Raw genomic sequence first — 18827 nt, 5'->3', positions numbered from 1 at the left:
TTATCCTTAGCGAAAATAAAACTCTGCCTTTTTCATTTTTTCTCATTTCTTTTGGTCTTTTAATAGCTTCGCGATCAATAATTAGTTAAATTTACAATTTAGTTTCAATTGACTTGGTTTAAAAATATGTTTGGGGTAAGGCCCAGACTTTTTTTTAACCGTGTGTTGGGGGTCCTCTCGATGGTTGGTATTACATTATAAACTTCAACGATTTCACTTTTTCAAGTTTAATTACCATTTTGGATTTTTATCCGAAAATAAGTCGTACTTAGATGACATAGACGTATTTTTAGGGAGCACGGACAGCTGGACGACCGCGCACCTCATACTTATCGAATAATATCTCGAGAAAATCAAAAAACGGTCTTTTGAAAAATAACTTGTTCGATGGAAAATGTCCTCCTCTTTCGATCTGGAATTTTTAAAAAAAATATTTATTTTTTTAAAAAAAGATAATTATTACGGGGAAAATGAAAAAGCTGACCCCACTATCAGAAAGCTAAGGAAATTCCCCATTGAAATCATATGTCACATATTTTTTCTAGTAGCATTTAGGGGATTTCCTGGCGACTTAAAAATCGTGCGATTTCGTCTAATGAAATTTCCATGCAATTACTTGTAGATTCTTTATCACAAAAAAGTACAAGTGCCCTTTAAAGAATTACTAAGAACTTTTATGAATGTTAAAAAACTTTTATAAACTTTTATTAAGTGTTATAATTTACTATAGTTTTTTTTATTTAGAATTAATAAAATAACAGTTGTTGAGAAAATACTTATACTTTTATCCACTTTTATTAAAACCTAAAAGCAGGGTGTTCGTACCAGTTTATAAAAGTTCATAAAAGTTAATAAAATTTAATAACAAAAAATTATATCCGTTAGATAAAAGTGTGTCCATATCGGTTATGTATGTGCGTATATCACTCCCCATATGTTATTTTACCAAAAAAAATAAAAAAACTGGTTATATGAGTTGAGAATTTTTAACAAAACTATATTATTTAAATATCTTCTAAATCTTATGATACATATTTATTACAATTTACAGCTGGTGTTTATTCACAATATGATAATACAGTGTAATCCGCTTATTATGGTCATGACAGTCCTAAGGGTTTTGGTCGCGGTAAACGTCGGGACATGAACATTAAGGGATATAATAATAGATGGAACCGAGACCGAGTCTTTGGCCAAATTAAGCGGCTGGCCATATGTAAACCTTGGACATAAGCGGATTCCACTGTATCGTCATATTGATCAACTCGTTTCGCCACGCAGAATATTCTTTACAAAAAAATTGTGACTACTTCGAAGTACAGTGTTACTGCAAAAACGGGATAAATCCGATTTGATAATGTTGCAGCTTTTCCAATATGCAGCTATTTTTTATCAGTAAATTATTTTATGTTTGATAAGTGCATTTTATTTATGAAAACTATTCTAATAAATTAAGTTTAAACCTGGTAAGTTTATTTTTAGTAATCATCTTTATGATATTTAACGTTGATTAAGAAATAGAAATTATAAAGAAAACTGCGGTCAAATATTGTACAAAATTTGTATTTACTATCATTTCTTCCATTCTCTTGTTTAAATTTAATTTAAAAAATGAATTAAAAACAATCTTAAGATATCTTCGATGACCTCTACAGAAATCATTAACTTTTACGAATTTTTATTATCTATTACAAGCTTTACACAAAAGCTTGTAAACGTGTATAAATATAGTTTCAAAATTTCAGTCTATTTATATATAAAATTATATTTACATAAGTAATTGTTGTACCATTTCAAGTTTTCGAAATGGTAAACCAAAATATATTATTCATATTGTAATAATACATAAAGTAACATGCAGGAGTTTTTATGCATTTTCTATAGATTAATATAAAATTTCAAAATCACTTTTAAGCAATTCATGATTTTTTACAATATTTATGCCAGCGTGCATTATAATGAGCTCTTTTTAACCATTAAGAAAATCATAGTTCGACACTTCATTAGGATCAAATTGCTGATTTTGCATATTTCCTGGTCCCATTGGTCGCGGAGCCATTTGTCCTCGTGGTCCCACCATTTGTTGTTGCATGCCAAGCACTTGCCGATATTGAGGCTGCTGCTGTTGCTAAAAAATTTTAATTTATCAGTTTAATAATTATTTATGTGCTAATACATTACATAAAAATAATTCTGTAGAGTACTTTTTATACAGAAAAATGCAGGAAGGGTTACAAGAAATTTAAAATTAAAAAAATGCACAGAAATTAGCAGATAATTACATTTGGGCAATTAAAGGTGGGCATTGATCTTTCGTTTTTGTTTTACCTGTTGTAATAAATGTCGTAGGCCTAGAGCATTATTCATGATTGGTCTCATCATTCTTGATGCATTTGGTTGGGGAGCCTGCATTCCTGGTGCAGTATTCATTCCCGCTCTCTGAGCTTGTTGGGCCTGTTAAAAAATTTTAAATAAATTATGAATATGATTCATTAATAAAAATAATAATTTTCAAGTATTTACCTCCAACTGTTTATACTGCATTTCTTGTGCTTGTGCATGGTCAAGATTTTGTTGTAACTTTATAGGCAATAAGAAATATGATTTAGTCCAATGTATAGAATAAATTTTGAAAAAAAAAAAAATCGTTATTTACCATCCTTACATTGTTGACAACATCCATTTGCGACTTATATTGGGCCTCTTGTTGTTGAGCGGCCTCTAAAGTCTGCTGCAGATGATGGATGTTCAACAAATTTTGTTGCCTTGCCATATTAAGGTGTTGTTGCTGTTGTTGTTGCTGTTGCTGTTGCTGTTGTTGTTGTTGCTGTTGCTGCTGCTGCTGCTGTTGTTGTTGCTGCTGTTGCTGTTGTTGTTGTTGTTGCTGTTGTTGTTGCTGCTGCTGCTGCTGCTGTTGTTGTTGCTGCTGCTGCTGCTGCTGTTGTTGTTGTTGTTGTTGTTGTTGTTGTTGTTGTTGCTGTTGTTGTTGCTGTTGCTGCTGCTGTGGCTGTCCCATCATTCCACCAACAGCTGCATTCATTTGTCCCGGAGGTCCACCAGCTCCTCCAGACATACCAACTCCTTGTATATTCAATTGATTGGATTGAACATTTGATTGAACTAGTGATTGTTGTGTCATATTACTGTTGGACATAACATTTTGTGTGAGGTTTCCACCTCCCATTGTTATAGTATTTTGAGTTTGAGACATCATTATTCCACTTTGAGATATACCCGAATTCTGTACTGCACCTGGCATTGCGTTATTACCAGTAGAACCAGGTCCTGCTCCTGGTACTTGCTGTCAAGAAAATTTATTGAATTAAGAATGTTAACGTGATATCGAAATTTATGCATTATATTAAAAATTAAAATAATTACCGGTAAATTCGATGGTTGTCGAACCATTGCATGAGTACTTTTTTGCTGTTGAATAACTTTTCTCAGTCTATCAACAAATGCTTGTTGATCATTCGGAATAAAACCAAGGAAAGTTCGTTTCTCAGCAGTGTATAAAAGTAGTAACACTTTTATATTGCAGGTAGGTGTTGACGTGAAATGAACACAGCCTGCCTGTACATTTGATTATTTGATATCTTTCGGTACAATGTCAAAATGAGTTAGATATTAATTATACTTACAAATCCCGTAGACATAACTTTAATCAATGATTCCAATGCATCACAGGGCGTAGGATAGAATACAACTGATTTGGAATTTTTTAAATATGCATTACCAATATTACCAATCAGTACTCGAGGCATCAGCTGCATTATTAACTTTATTGGCCATGATTCTGCCTTACTGTTATGTCATTAAATTAATTGAATGTAAAGTTTATGTTATTCGAAATTTAAAATTTCATAAAACTTACACTTCAGGTTCTCCATCTTTTGTTGTGGCAGAAACTTGACAAGGTACTTGCCAGACTTGTTTTTGCTGTTCAGGTTTACTTTTTTCTACCCACTCAAGAAGACCTTTCCATATAACCATTCTATCTCCAGATTGGATATTTATCTAAAATTAAAATCATTTTTTTAACATCTGATTCCACTTAAGTATAATACATCACTACTGGTACAAAGAAAAATAAAAATACATGCAAAAAAAAAAAAAAATTAAAGTAGACATTATTTTTAGCTAACCTGTTGCATATTTTGATTAACTGGAGTTGTTGAGCCATGTGTAGATGTTACAGGCATTTGGGATGCTATTGCAGGATTCATACTTGTTACATTCATTTGCTGATTAATTTGATTTTGGGTACTTGGTTGTTGCAAGTTCATTTGAGCCTGTTGAGCATTTTGTTGTTGCACAGAATTTTGCTGCTGAGGAGTTGGTTGCTGCTGATTCATTTGTTGGTTTATTTGTTGTTGCTGTTGTAACTGCATGTTTAAGCGTAATTGTTGTTGATTTAGTTGTTGTTGCTGCTGAACTTGAGAATTTGCATTCATTCCAGTATTGGGACCTAGAATATATGTAATATATTTATTTAATAGTAAATATTAAATAATAATGAATAGAATGATGCATAAAGCAATAAAGAAGATGTTAAAAATTGAAGTTTTTCTTACCCTCCATTCTCTGATTGAATGGCTGCACATTAATTCCAAGACCTGAAGGTGGTTGTTGCAATTGTGCTATGAGTGCACTACCTTGACTTGTTGGTGGCTGAGGTGGTGTACCTCCTGGTGCACCTTGACCTGGTCCACCCATGTATGGTGGTCTCATCCACCGTTGTGTAGGTCTTGGATAGTTGGGTGGAGCCTGTATTTGAGGATTGAACTGAGCCCTTGCTGCTGCAGCTGCTGCCTGAGCTTGCTGCACTGCTTGTGGTGTTTGAGGACGGAACTGATTATTTTGCTGATTTTGCTGTGGCTGAGCTTGATTTTGTGTTACAATTTGATTGGGATTAGGACTGTCATTGCCTTGTAATGGGCTAATAGCCATCTGTGCAGGATTCGCTGGACCATTAGCGGTGACAGCAGCCGCTGCAGCGGCAGCAGCAGCAGCAGCAGCTGCGGCTGCAGTAGCAGCACTGTTTTGACTAACTGGCGATTCTTTCAAACTGTAGTTGCATAGTAGTACCAAATGACGTGGATCTTTGGCATAATTTTTTGTTTGACATGATTGCAGATCGCCACCAGCTTTTTCAAATAATTTGAAGAGATATGAAATTTTACGAGGAGAGAGAATAGACAAGTGGATGTTTCTCTAAAATAATACGACATGATAAGTTCCATTTCTAGTCTATTAAATATTGAATAGCTTAAAATCTACATACTTCTTGGAATAATGATGACAGTTGCTCAATTGTGTAGCCTGCATAGGTGTAAGATTCTTGGACAGCAACAGAATAAGGAGGTGAGTTGCAAAATAAAATACAATGCTTTTGTGAAGCAATGTTTGGCTCTCTTCGAACTTGCAAATCTTCAAAACAATGTAGCGCTGTTGAAAGACCTTCAGCTAAATTAGCACAAGATTCTCCTTTACCACCAATCATTCTAAAGTATAATTGAATTAATTTTTGATTCTTTAAGTATGTTAAAAATATGTTTGGGTAAAGTTCAAGAACAGATTTGCTTACTCAATTTTATCTAATGTTTGTAAAACTTTATTTGCATTCGAAAAAGGCCCATATGCATTTGAAATAGGAGATGGTAGAATATCTGATGCATTGTAATTTACAACACCATATTGGCTCAAATTCTGAAAAACAATAAATTAGAAGAACTACTTTGATAAAAATCGAAATTTTATTTTTGAATGTGGCCTACCTCTGAGGTAAAATCTCTTTTTTCTTCTACACTGCTTTGACTAAAATATTCTAAAGTGGGCATAATATAATTGGTTTTGAATTCATTGAGGTAAGCACCATTGCTCGCAGTGCTCTCGATTACAAACACTACGTCGGCTTGTACACCGTGGTCAGGTGCACCGCTAACCATTTTGCTATAAAAAGTAAATTTTACACTCTCCACCTATGGGAAATGAATTAATAACATAAATTTAAACTCTTATGTTACTTGTGTCACAATAGTGATCACTGTTTACATTCGACACTGACACACTGTAAACTACCCGTCTACCCAAAGATCCTATTTTAGGTTACTTTTGAATATTTTGCATCAGTAAATCAACACTCGCGTACAGACTGCAGACTACTGACTACATCTCTATACAAACAGTACACTGACTCTATCTAGTAATAAATACATAAATATTGTGTATGAGGGGCTGTGAGCTGTCCCTACGTTCAACCTGCAAAATTAGCGCAGGCAAAACCCCTACTTAACTAGATTTACGTTTAGATTGCTCGTTACTGACTACTGAATTAAAATCATTCATATGACCAACAATTCGAATTTATATATCCACAGTCCAAGCTACTATATCCTAGAAATCGAATCGTTTCCGTTTTTATAAATAGATAACTTGCTAATGATTTTAAAAAGTTTAATTTATGAGTAAAATAATAGTAACATATGAAATTCATTAAAAACCTTTTGAAAATGGCCTGAAAATTTTTTTTGGCACACTATTATAATACACATTTTCTACAATGTTGAGGTGTAAGAAGTGATAAAAAATGCTGCCACTCATTTCGCCTGAAATTTCTTTAATTTTTTCAACTTCTTCAGCGTTAGAGAAAATAATATTTAACACCGCAAAAATGATCGGTATTTATTTCTCTTGAAAACTATTGAGTTCAGTTAAAAATTTTATTTAAAAAAGTTTTAAATTGATCAAGGAAAACATCGTTAAACAATATTTTAGAATTTTTGAGGCATATTTTTGAGAATGAATTTACCGCATTTTCCAGAAATTAAAAAATCGACCCAAAAAAGTTTAAAAAAGTATGTGAGTGTTCCTCGAGCATATCTTTGTTCGATAAATGATTGCTCTAAACTTTATAGTGAATGAAATAATAAAAATAGTGAATCCTTAAAAATCACGTTTTTATGCATATAATATACACACCAATCAACCCATAAAAGTGTTTTTTTTTTAATTTGAAATATCACTCGATAGATAGTCAATTAAGACAATTTTAAGTACACCATTGGAAAGAGCACCCTTCTAAATATTGGTAGAAGTAGTAGTTTTCACAATTTTTATCGTTTTGATTGAGACATTGAAATTTGATTTCTTTATTTATGGCCCCGAATATGATAATAGTTTAATTGCATGTCAAATCATATTAACGGGTTAAACATACTTTGTTTTATAAAAAGTCTCAGATAACTTAATTTTTCTATGTACACAGAGCTACCCATACTTTAAAAGTTTTTGAGAATTCATAATATGTCGTAGCACGCATACAAGTATACTTACTACAGGTATAGTAGATTTTCATGCACACGAGTAGCGTGCATGCAGACCAAATAGTGAACTCACTGAACTGAGACACGTGCTTTACAGTTTTCGTGACTCACTAGAGCATTTGTAAGTGCCAATGAAGCGGGTCAACACGTGTGTTTCATGATACGAATTTTGGTTACTTAAATTTATTTTAATTCATCGTCAAAATGTCTGATTCGGGTAAGTTGAAAATAAGTATGTCAATAGCTCTAACATGTTATTATTGCGCATATAGCTATATATACACACAATATGCGAATTGCCGCATACCCACCCACTCAACTGTCCAAATCAATAGTATCAAATATAAGAATACTAAATATATTTTCTTTCGTTCTCTTCCCTAGCGCCATGATCACTATTGATTTCCATTGTTCTCATTTTTATATTATCGAGATAAAGGTCACGTATTCATTTTCAATACATAAAAAGTGAACAAATTTTTTGCACAGGAGCAGAAGTAATTCAACAGCAGCATCAGCTACAAAACAATCACGCTTCTCTTGAAGAAATGAGGGCTGCCAGTGAATCTGAAAGCGACGACGGTTGGGAAGAAATGTGCGATGACGTTCCGAATATTTTGTGTATGTTTTGTACTTCCATTTTCAATAATTTTAAGGATGCTTTACAACACCTTGAAAGCCAGCACAGTTTTAATTTAGCAAAGTTCAAAGACAGACATGCTTTGGACTTTTATTCCTACATCAAGCTTATCAATTTTATAAGAAAAAAAAATATTTCACCACAAGAATTGATTGCCTTGACTACCCAAACTTGGAATTCAGATGATTACTTAGCACCTACCAATCAAGATGATGCATGGCTCATGTTTGGTATTTTAATCTTTTTTAAATAGGAATTATAATATGGTTTTGGTTGTAACATTTGAGTATTTATTTTCTTTTAGACATAGAAGATTTGGAAGGTGGAAACAAATCCAATGATAATTTAGAGGTAATGCTTTCTAATGAAGGTGTCACACTCTCAGAAATTCATTTCTCTGAACTTCAGAGAACAATCCAGTCTTTGAAAGCTCAACTTGAACAAAGAGATCTGGCATGTTTATTAGCTAAACAGGTATTAATTAATTTTATAAAGATATAAATGAATTTTTTATTCAAATAAATAATAATTCTAATTATAATATATTAAACTTTTAGCAAATTGACGAAATGTCAAAAAAAGTTCAAAAACTAGTTTTTGATGAAGAAGAAGTTACAAACCACAAAAATAGATGCGTGAAAAGTGTTGAAACTAAATCTGATCAAGGATATTTTAATACTTATAGTCACTTTGCTATTCATCATGAAATGTTAACAGTAATAGGAGTGATTTTCATTTTTTTATTTTTTTTTCATGAATGAATACTTATGCTTAGTTGCTTTCTTTTTTGACAGGATAAAGTAAGGACTGAAAGTTATCGTGATGCATTATTGATGAATTCCCACATATTTAAAAACTGCATTATGCTTGATGTTGGCTGTGGCACTGGTATTCTATCTATGTTTGCAGCAAAATCTGGTTGCCAGAAAGTTATTAGCGTTGATCAATCAGACATAATTTATCATGCTATGGATATAGTCAGGTAGTTTGCAACATTGTTCTATTTTTTAAAATGATAATAGTAGAATGATTTTTGATATAATTATTTTGTGTAGAGAAAATAATCTTACAAAAATAGTGAAGTTAAAGAAAGGTCGCCTAGAAGATATAGATTTAGATGTTGATAAAGTTGATGCAATTGTATCGGAATGGATGGGTTATTTTTTACTATTCGAGGGTATGCTCGATTCAGTGATTTATGCGAGGGACCATTATCTTAAACCTGGGGGTAAACTTTTACCAAACAAATGTACAATCAGTCTTGTAGGTAGTGGTGATACAAGTAGGTTTCATTCAATTTACTTACTTAAAACTTACATACATAATTTTATTTTAAAAACTATTATTTTTATTCAACAGAGCGTTACATTGATCTAGTTGATTACTGGTCTAATGTGTATGGTTTTAAAATGAGCTGCATGAAAGCTGAAGTTGTGAGAGAACCAAGCATTGAATTCTGCAATGCACAAGATTTAGTAACAAGTGTTGCAGAGATACAGTCTTTTGATCTTTACAAAGTTACTACTGATTGCGTTAATTTTTCAGCACCATTCAGCCTTAAAGTTAAGCGAAGTGGCTCCTTAACAGCCATTATCGGATATTTCGATGTGTTCTTTGATGATCTTGATAACCCCGTGCATTTTAGTACTGGCCCTCATGCTACACCAACGCACTGGAAACAAACAGTCTTTTCCTTAAGTGAACCAATCAGTATAACTGAAGGTAAGGAAAAGTCACATATTCAAAAAAAATTGTTGGAAAATCATATAAAATTAAACCCTTTTTTTTTATTCAGGTGAAATTGTCAGTGGAACATTGGTTTGCCAAAGGCATGTAAAAGATATCCGAGGATTAATCGTGACAATCCGTATAAAGGACTTTAGTCAAGTTTACTATTTAGATTAAATAAGCTAAATTTGTTTCACTTTCAAAAATTTTGAATTTTGGCAAACACCACTGCTTATTCAATTTCATACTTGTAATACTTATTTATAATCAAGTTACTATTTATAAAAATCCAAGCATTTTATTAAATCAGAAATAGGATCCGCAAAAGTAGCCAAGAGAAATTGATTCCTATAAGTTGCCTACATATCTGTGTTCAAGTGTTCAATGCTTTTTTACAACCATATACTATGCATGAAAGTGATTAAAAAGCTAGCATAAAAATACACATTTTCGGACTCGTTTTCTGATATACTTAGTAAATTTCTTAATAAAAAGCTTTTTAATAATTAAAAGAGTAATACAACAATGCTAAAGAGCTTTTTAGGACAATTTTCAATAAGAAAAAAGATTTGATAATTTTTAGTTTCACACTGGCTTCATATCTTTTAGTATGGAAAAATTGTAATTATCCTATTTTTGCTCATTATCTATAACTTTATTACAACGCTGTGTAAATTTTTCGTACACAAATATGTGAACATTGTTTTGCTACTAAATATACAATTTTACTGATTGGTATTTTATGCTTAATATTGTTAGAAATTAGGGCGGAGTTGTTTAAAAAATAGGAATCAAATTGTTTCATATATATATATATATATATATATATAATATAACATAAAGTTACTCAGATTGAAGCTTTGCAATAAAAATAACTACACAATTATTGAAGGAGGCATAGTGTTTAACAAATTTAAAATAAAACTATAAATATTGAAAATAGCTCCAATCTTCCAAATTCTGTGCCTTTAGAATGCTTAGTAAGTATTAGAAAGCCAACAAATTGATTGTGAAAAATACAACAAATAAAACGCGTGATATTTGCAGTAACACAACATTATATATATAAGACTTTGATATTATAAATTCTTGAGAATTGGTAATTAATTTACCTTAAAAAAGAACTAATGATAGTAAACCAAATGGTTTTTTACCATAACCATAATAAAAATATTCAATAAAAATATTTAAATGAATGAAGCATTTTTCCACTTCTTGTTGTTAGAGTACTTGATAGATAAAAAATTTATCAATATAGTTGAGATATAATTGAGTAGATTGTACCAATGCAGTTAGTTGTAATTTAATCAACCATCATAAAGGGCTTTCAATATTGCAGAATTTTTGATAAAATCATTAGAGTAGTTTTTCGATCGCTTCATGATAAAATGTTACGATGTACGGTTTAATGTTGAATCAGTGGTATTTTAAAGATTAACAAACTGTGAAAAAGTTGCTTACATTCAATTTACCAATTATATTGTTCACACATTCAAACGATTTTGATTGTATATTTCAGGTTTCATAATATTTTTATTCCTTGACTATCATTAATAATAATATATACTCTGTGATATAGATGAACAAGTGAGAAATAATATGAAGTATTCTTCGCATTGACAGATTTTGCTCAATAACTGAATATATAAAAAATTCAACTACTATTCCTGCGCCAAAGTGAATTTAATATTATACGATAATACCACGTTTTGCTCAAGAAGTGCGTAAATTTGTGGTAAAATGCCCAATACGCTGATAGGGCCTAAGTACACATGGACTAATACGCTTGGCTGATACTTCCTTTGTACTGCACTTTTAATCAAACCGAATTACTTGACCGATATGTAAAATTGTTACTTATGCAATTGCTAAGCTTACGAATTTAATATACAACTATTGCGCTAAAAATAATATGCATTTCTATAACTGTAGCATGAATTGTTAAATGGAAATTAATTAAAGATAAAATTTGATCAATAAAATAACATTTTAGTCCATAGGTATTAAGTATTTACATAACAAATGGTAGTATTTATTTTAAGAAATTTATTGCAATTCTACCAATAATTACAATCATCAATTTAAACTGTTGTAACTCATTAGTTTTTTAACAGTCACAATATACATATTAATGGTTTTCGTCCATGATTTTTGTCAAAATTCAATTTTACAACTTGAACATTTGTTAAGTACTTTATTTTAAAAAAATCAAGAGTTCAAGACTCAAACTCATACAATGCTCAACTAAACAGTGATCATGAATGAATTCAAAAAAATGTACACTTATCAAATTAGAAATCTTATAATTTAAAGATCATAAGTTTAAAACGTAAAATAATTTATTTACGTTTTTTAAAACGTAAAACAATTTATGACGTATCAATAAATATCGCGAGTAAATATAATATGTACCTGAAAATACACATACTGTTCTGTACAATTTACAAAGTTACTAATGATAACAAGATCATGCATAAAAATTTCGCTAAATATAATATCTATCATATTAACTCGATGCTTTTCACACACGTACGCTTATACATAAATATACGCATATATTTTATTGTAATGCTTATGTATACTGTATAGGTCACAGAATAAAAAATCATGAAATACAAGCTTTGATCATTTTTCGACACAGTAAATGAGATGGACCCGTCGAAACAATGACAATTGATTTATGAACATGATCTACTTTTTTTTAATCTGAGACAGGACGTACTTTATTTTTGGATGAAAATTGAGTTTTCAGTCTTTTTTTTACATTGCACATAATTATTCTCGCATTTATTCGTCTTGTTCGCTCATACCGAGAGATCTTCGGAAATTTGGATTGTCGACTTGCCAGCCGGTGGCCTTCGGTCCAAATTTATAAACTAATCTACGTCCGAGAACAGGAAGAAAAATTTCTCTCTTGTAATAGTACCTGCCATGGAAATGATTTTTAAGTTTGATAGCTCATACTTTTAACGTAGAGTATAATATAATAAAAATTACCTCATAGCGCGACTGAGCTTTTCGTAAGTCATTTTATGATTACCCTTTCGGGAGCCCCACAGTTTAGCTACTTCATCACTTCGAACGAATCGGAATTTAGCTTCACTGTAGTCTTCCCAACATATGAGACTGGGACACGTCTTTTTATTGCGCAGCAAATCTCGAATAAATTCCCATAATTTCCCTTGACTTTTTGCTAAATGTAAAATTTAGTCCAATTAAAATTTCAGTTTTCATACAAAAAAATATTTTTTTTAATATAAATATCATTAATATGTACCATTGTTAAGCTCGAAAGGTAACATTAATAATTAAACTATAAAATCATGTGTTATTACTTCATTGCTTCATTTGCTTTGTATTTTGCCAGAGTATACACATTTAACATGATCCATGTTCAATGGAAATCGAGTTAATTGTACCATGAGGTATCATTATCATTAAAATAATAAAATTCAAAAGAACGTTTTTAATTATTCTTATTTACTTGAAAGGATATAGAAGCCGCGGCCCAAAAATTAAAATTTTAATCTCATGTTTTGAAACTTCTACTGAATATTTCCACAAAATTAGGCTCTATGGCGACCTTCGTTTTAATGTTTTTAAGTTAGGCTAACTTTTATATCCCCTGATCCAAAACCATCCCTGTATTGCGTACCCTTTTACAAGTACGCGACATTTTTTTCAACTTGCATGATCATGGCTAATGCTTATCTGTGCACAATAGAAAAAAAAAATTACTATTACTCACTTTGTTTTTTTTTTATTCCACTTTTCAAGATTTTTGGTCTACCAGGCGGTCTTTTTCGATGTTCCGATGCTTCTAAACTATTATCTGATTCAACATCTAAAATAAATAGAAAATAATGTTTTTCTGTTTTACAAATTAATATGAAAAAATTAATTGTAACTTAAATTTATATGTGAAAATGACTATTTTTAAAAATCTTTTGAAAATTACATTTTCACCACAGCAACAACTTCTTTTATCCAAACCCTTTTTCAAAATTCGCTTTTTCTTTAATATTTATGTACGAGAAAAAATAAAAACAGCGGATATTAATTGCAGAACACAAAAAAAATGCCTAGAACTGTATCAATCTCTTTCATTTTCTAGAATTTTTTGATGTAGAAGAAAATAAAATTTATTTTACTGAGTTCCATTCAAAGTAATTGAAAAATAAAGTAATTAGAATGGACTCGACATCAAATCTAAATACATATTAACAGAAATAAATTTTTAGAAAAAAGATTCTGTAAAAAATGACATTTGGATAGATGAAAAGGGGGGGAAGTGTAGCTCAATCATACCAGTTGAAACTATTTGAGTTGAAAAAAAGCACGTGCCGCTTTAATTTTTCGCGTTGAAAAATTCATTTCGTGTTACGTGTTGTACAAACTTTTAAATAACAATTAATTACAATTGTTTAAATAAGACAATTAATTAATCGGAAACATACTTTCTGGTTAAAGCGAAAAGTAAAGAGTATATTTTTTCAAAGTCATGGTTTGGAGTAAAAAACCGTTTGGTATCATAACAAAAATTATATTAATTATTAAAATACATCAATTAATAAAATACATAATTAAAAAGATAGTAAATTCCAAAGAACGTTCATTGCTTTAAAAATATTCAGATCCGTTGCTTAAAAGATTAAATAACAACGATGCTCACTAATAGAAAGGGTTATTTTTTCACTTTTGTTATTACGTTTGCACAATATTTCAAAGACGAGGAGGTGTAAATATTTTTCAAGAGTTATCGATGAAGGAAAAAAAGTGAATTTTTTGCATACGCTCAACGAACTCAGGGCCGTGTGTGTTCACGCGACTCTTACTCGGTTTCACGCGCAATTAAATTTTTAATCAAACAAAGTTTAAATAATAATTTTTATAAAAAAAAAGTTTACTTTGTACGATGTATAATTAGAGATGTATTTGATTGATTGTATTTTTGAAGATGCTTAAGAAGAATTAATCAAAAATATTGCTGAATTAAACGAATGCTTACCAGAGGCCTGAACGATCAAAGCTTCTTTATCGTCGTCGAGCTTGTTAAAGTTATTATTGCTATTATTATTATTGTTGATTTCTTGAGGGCGAGCAATGGGCAGGAGCTGTTGATGCTCGGGATAGCTGTGTTGATTGTAAATGTGCGCACCGGCCACGTTCACGACATTGGCGGTGGCGTCGCCGAACTGATTGTGCAGCATATTGTGGATCATTTCGCCATAGCGCGAGTCTATGGCCAAGAAATGTTCCCGTCGCATGGCTAGCAGATCTTTGCCGGCGAAGGTGAATTTCTTCTGGATCTCCGCTTCGAAGCTCGGCTGCACGTTGAAGTACGAGGCCGCAAGAGAGAGCCAAGTTTTGGTCATGCGCTCGGTCCAGTGCTCGACCGGCGTCGTCAACCAATCCGTTAGCTCTTGTTGGCTCTCGTTGTCTCCTGTCATAAAAAAAAAAAACAAAAAAAACCAAACGAAAATAATTATTTATTTCGTTTATTGCTCAAAGTCTTTTTTATGACATTTAACGCATATACAAATGTACGAGTGTGAAACGCGTATACTGCTGTTCTTGCGTGTTATCGTTAAACGAGCTCTTTGTTGCAGACAAGGAAAATTATTCTTTAATGTGACGACAGTATGTATGTTCTTGAGCCGCGATAATACGAAGGACTCAAAACGAAGACTCGAAAACTGTTAAAAAAAATTAATTCAATTAAATTTACGTTCCATGGGCGAAAAAAATTCATAGCGTCCGATGGAGCTTTTTTGCTTGCGAACACTTTGATCTTGTTTTAATTACACGTGAGCGTTTGAATGCACACACCTGTAAATTATTATAGGCTTGCACGCTCGACGTTATGCATCAATTTGCGTTGCGTTCGCAAAGTATAATAATAGCTGTGTACACAGCATCGCGAAAGCCAGTGCTTCAAATGTTGTGTGCTCTAGCGCAAGAGCCCACATGTCAGTCGTTAAGATGTAATTAATATTCTAATTTATAAAGAAAAAAAAATTAGTAAATATTTATGTATTGTATTATGCGCAAAAGGGATCGCGGATTTATGGATTCTGAGCGCCCTATGAGCTAGTCTAATTACTCTGCAGAAGCATTATATTCTTCTCATTGGCACCATCGTACTCGTCGTTATCACCTTTGAGCGCAAGGATAATGGATTTATTGGCTCATTGCAAGCGACGCTACTGACTTACAAGTTTGTAAACTCATACAGTTAATTTTGAAAAATAAAGTTAAAAAAGAAACAAAAATCAATTACCAAAGGCACTTTTCATTGGCAAATTGGGATTTCCGTGCGACGAGGCGTAGCTGTCCATGTCGAGCAGCAGATGATCTTCTCCATGGTCCTCGAAATTTCGAAAATAGTCCTGCGACGCAAGCATCATTTTAAATGTACTTATGATAATGGCGGGTAAAAAAGCTCGCGGACGTATATCAAGCTGTACGTTGAAGTAGAAAATTATAAAACAACATTGCTGCGCGTAGTTCTGTGTACATTAGGATTCGCAATAGTTATGTCAAATAGCTCACCACTACTTGCACGCTAACAGCTGCGGGCATCTTTCAAACATAATATTTAACTTTCCTAATAAATTATTCATTTTGAATTTCATTGTCAGCGAATTAGAGATAAGATGACACAGAGCTTCGCTCTGTTAAGCGACAGACAGAAATAAATGCATCAATGAAAATTTATTCATACAATTTTGATTTCCACGATAATTCGTCATTTTTTTCTTTGGGTGTTAATAACCACGACTAAATACGAAACGCCATTGACGAGTGATCTCGAGCGAGAGTTTTGAAAGGAAAAAAAGGAAAAAACAACAACAAGCGTTATATTCGTTAACGAAATTGAAATAAATTCATGTAGCATGAGCTGCTATATTTATGTATATATACGGCATGTACGCACACTCATGTGAGAAGTACCAAGGTCGTATAATACATAAAAACGATGTCAAAGCTGAGATAAAAAAAAATGTTCTTGCGAAAATAGTAGCAGGTTACAGTCAATGTACGTTGTTGTTTTTTTTTCCTCAACTTTAACACATTAATTAAAAGTGTTTATAATCAATGTACTCACGTTGGAATAATCAGTTTTGTCAAAACTCTGGCATGACTCCATATCCATCCTTGATGAACGAGTTTTAAATTTTATATTGCGGTTGTTGGCTAGACACTTATTTATTTGCGTGTGCGGGCGTGAACGTATATATCTTAGGAATTGGTCGTAGTTTCTTTATCAGCACTGAATTCACATGACTCAATCGATAGATTATTTCTATTATGACTGGGTGCGTAATTTTTTTACGTCAGCACAGTAAACAACACAAAATGATCACTACTAGAACGGAGTAGCAGAATCGACGTATGCGGCCGCAGCCGTCAGCGTCGTTTATCCGTCGCCTCGATCACAAATATACAAGTCGTGCGAGAGCACGTGTGCTGCTGTGCCGCCGCGAATTTCGATGCTTCGTCCGCCCACTGAAACGTCGACCGTGTTGACCGAGCGACGGCTGCCAAGCGTGTGAGCGAGAGAGCTGGATTTTCGAGTTTTAGCACTCGAAAACGTCGCGATTCGGCCGCTTTGCAAGACTATATGCGTCGCAGCCGTGCTGCGCTCCTCTATACGCGGCTACGGGGAGGAGAAGCATCTACTCCTCGATCCCCACTGCTTGCCTCGAGGCTCGTAATACAAAACTCGCATCGTAGTGTCTACTTACATCTTCACTCAGACGAGGATTTAGGGTGCTTTTTTGTAGAGTCGCCGTCGAAATTTTCGTTCTTATGTCCCATTCTACATAACGTAGGCAATTTTATATGGGTCGCGCTGAATTTTTGATAAAATGCGCGCGTGATCGTTATCGAATCGGTTCGACGATGCAGCTGTAACAATTACAAAACTCAAGATCCACAGCTGGGAAATATCGATCGATCTGCGGATCCGGAATTCAACTGCATTTCCTCGTCCGTACTTTTTTTTAATCGTGCGCGTTCGTGGATCGCACGTCGATTAATGAATCGGGGATTTCCCGGGACACTCCGCGCGACGTAATTTCGTTTCTTCGTTTTCTGATCGGCTGAGCGCGCTCTGGATCATCCGTACCGTAGCGCACAAAATCTCGCACGAATCATTACTAGTTTAACGGATTGATCCTATTTTCCTTTACATTCGATTTTAATTAAGAATAATTCAAAAATAATATCTTTCTCCAAACATAAGGTTCGTATGACTCGTCGTCACCAGTCGACTAAAAAATAAGCTGAGAAAAAATCAATCGACATGAATTTAAGAATAAATGAATATATCTTTTGCGCATTTTTTTTTTACTTTCATCGCTGCTCCATCCTGGACAACTTGCTGTTACTTACAAACTGATAAACCCATGCTGTCTTGGGCTAATTTTAGAACGAGGAAAATTCTCTACATTTTTTTATTCTTTTTCTCTAGCCATATCAAGAGCAAAACGTGGAAGGCAGGTGGCAACGATTTTCATTAACAATTAAATAAAATGGATGCTAATGAACTTGAAAACGTGTGGTTTTATTTTGGCACTTTCAAAATTTTCGGGTCAACTTGAGAGAAGAGAGCGGAGCATAAAAAAAACTTGACCATTCGTTCGGGGAATTCCTATTACTCAGATATACAATATGATTTATTGATAAACTATGTCAGTTTTTTAATTCAAAAAAGACGAGAAAAATAATGATGCTCGTCATGAATTTTATGGTTTAATTTTGAAATTTTGATTATTTCTTATACTTGTAAGCTCGCTGTTTGCTCATTGTTTATGGTTAACGTATTTGTTAATTTTCATTAACAAGTGAATGATGACGTACGTTGATGCAATGTCATAAACATCAAAGTTTTTGCAATCATGAAAATATATCGCACTTAAATCACACACATTGTATGTAAACTGTCATGTCGATTGTTTTTACTAGCGATTGAAATTAAAGGAGAGGACTAATTGCCCGATTGACTGAGCACAATGTTTAATAAGATAGAAAAGCGGGTCCAGTTGGCTTTCAATTGTAATCACAGATATAATTTTCGCGACAGAAGGCGCGGTTAGAGTTCCTCAAAAAATTGTCGCGGGTAAATGTTT

The 18827-nt window shown here is 32.7% G+C and overlaps 3 protein-coding genes across 3 annotated transcripts; 1 reads left to right on the top strand and 2 right to left on the bottom strand.

Moving 5' to 3' along the window:
- Window positions 1-1547: 1547 nt before the first annotated feature.
- LOC106653043 (mediator of RNA polymerase II transcription subunit 25) lies at window positions 1548-6199 on the bottom strand. Its single transcript, XM_014372270.2, has 13 exons — window positions 5778-6199; window positions 5588-5709; window positions 5285-5504; window positions 4575-5214; window positions 4146-4468; window positions 3875-4017; window positions 3642-3804; window positions 3382-3573; window positions 3012-3301; window positions 2657-2798; window positions 2524-2580; window positions 2329-2454; window positions 1548-2128 (listed from the first exon to the last, which is right to left on the bottom strand). The coding sequence occupies exons 1-13, from the start codon at window positions 5946-5948 to the stop codon at window positions 1970-1972; spliced, it is 2748 nt and encodes a 915-aa protein (XP_014227756.1). The 5' UTR covers window positions 5949-6199; the 3' UTR covers window positions 1548-1969.
- Window positions 6200-7205: 1006 nt separating this feature from the next.
- LOC106653214 (protein arginine N-methyltransferase 1) lies at window positions 7206-11577 on the top strand. Its single transcript, XM_014372563.2, has 8 exons — window positions 7206-7542; window positions 7815-8195; window positions 8270-8439; window positions 8523-8681; window positions 8760-8947; window positions 9021-9247; window positions 9325-9687; window positions 9761-11577. The coding sequence occupies exons 1-8, from the start codon at window positions 7530-7532 to the stop codon at window positions 9868-9870; spliced, it is 1611 nt and encodes a 536-aa protein (XP_014228049.1). The 5' UTR covers window positions 7206-7529; the 3' UTR covers window positions 9871-11577.
- Window positions 11578-11724: 147 nt separating this feature from the next.
- Window positions 11725-17317, bottom strand: LOC106653215 (ETS homologous factor-like). Its single transcript, XM_014372564.2, has 6 exons — window positions 16802-17317; window positions 15974-16082; window positions 14702-15136; window positions 13442-13537; window positions 12691-12886; window positions 11725-12619 (listed from the first exon to the last, which is right to left on the bottom strand). Exons 1-6 carry the CDS (start codon window positions 16847-16849, stop codon window positions 12481-12483), a joined length of 1023 nt encoding a protein of 340 aa, XP_014228050.1. The 5' UTR covers window positions 16850-17317; the 3' UTR covers window positions 11725-12480.
- Between the last annotated feature and the right edge of the window lie 1510 nt (window positions 17318-18827).

The sequence above is a fragment of the Trichogramma pretiosum genome, unplaced genomic scaffold (assembly GCF_000599845.2).
Source record: "Trichogramma pretiosum strain Unisexual culture from Peru unplaced genomic scaffold, Tpre_2.0 scaffold8, whole genome shotgun sequence".
NCBI lineage: Eukaryota > Metazoa > Arthropoda > Insecta > Hymenoptera > Trichogrammatidae > Trichogramma > Trichogramma pretiosum.
Note: the sequence above shows the minus strand (reverse complement) of the source record. Positions and strands in the feature narration are given on the sequence as shown.

What these genes read in the sequence shown, in the direction of transcription:
- LOC106653043 (XM_014372270.2), bottom strand. Translation starts at nt 5,948, where the DNA reads ATGGTTAGCGGTGCACCTGACCACGGTGTACAAGCCGACGTAGTGTTT. An exon ending in CAAACATTAGATAAAATTGA is followed by an intron (nt 5,505 to 5,587) that starts GTAAGCAAATCT and finishes ATTATACTTTAG; the next exon opens with AATGATTGGTGGTAAAGGAG. An exon ending in TACGACATTTATTACAACAG is followed by an intron (nt 2,129 to 2,328) that starts GTAAAACAAAAA and finishes AAAATTTTTTAG; the next exon opens with CAACAGCAGCAGCCTCAATA.
- LOC106653214 (XM_014372563.2), top strand. An exon ending in CATGTTTATTAGCTAAACAG is followed by an intron (nt 8,440 to 8,522) that starts GTATTAATTAAT and finishes TTAAACTTTTAG; the next exon opens with CAAATTGACGAAATGTCAAA. An exon ending in TGTAGGTAGTGGTGATACAA is followed by an intron (nt 9,248 to 9,324) that starts GTAGGTTTCATT and finishes TTTATTCAACAG; the next exon opens with AGCGTTACATTGATCTAGTT.
- LOC106653215 (XM_014372564.2), bottom strand. Translation starts at nt 16,849, where the DNA reads ATGGATATGGAGTCATGCCAGAGTTTTGACAAAACTGATTATTCCAAC. An exon ending in TGGAATAAAAAAAAAACAAA is followed by an intron (nt 12,887 to 13,441) that starts GTGAGTAATAGT and finishes TTTTACATTTAG; the next exon opens with CAAAAAGTCAAGGGAAATTA. An exon ending in AAGCTCAGTCGCGCTATGAG is followed by an intron (nt 12,620 to 12,690) that starts GTAATTTTTATT and finishes TTTCCATGGCAG; the next exon opens with GTACTATTACAAGAGAGAAA.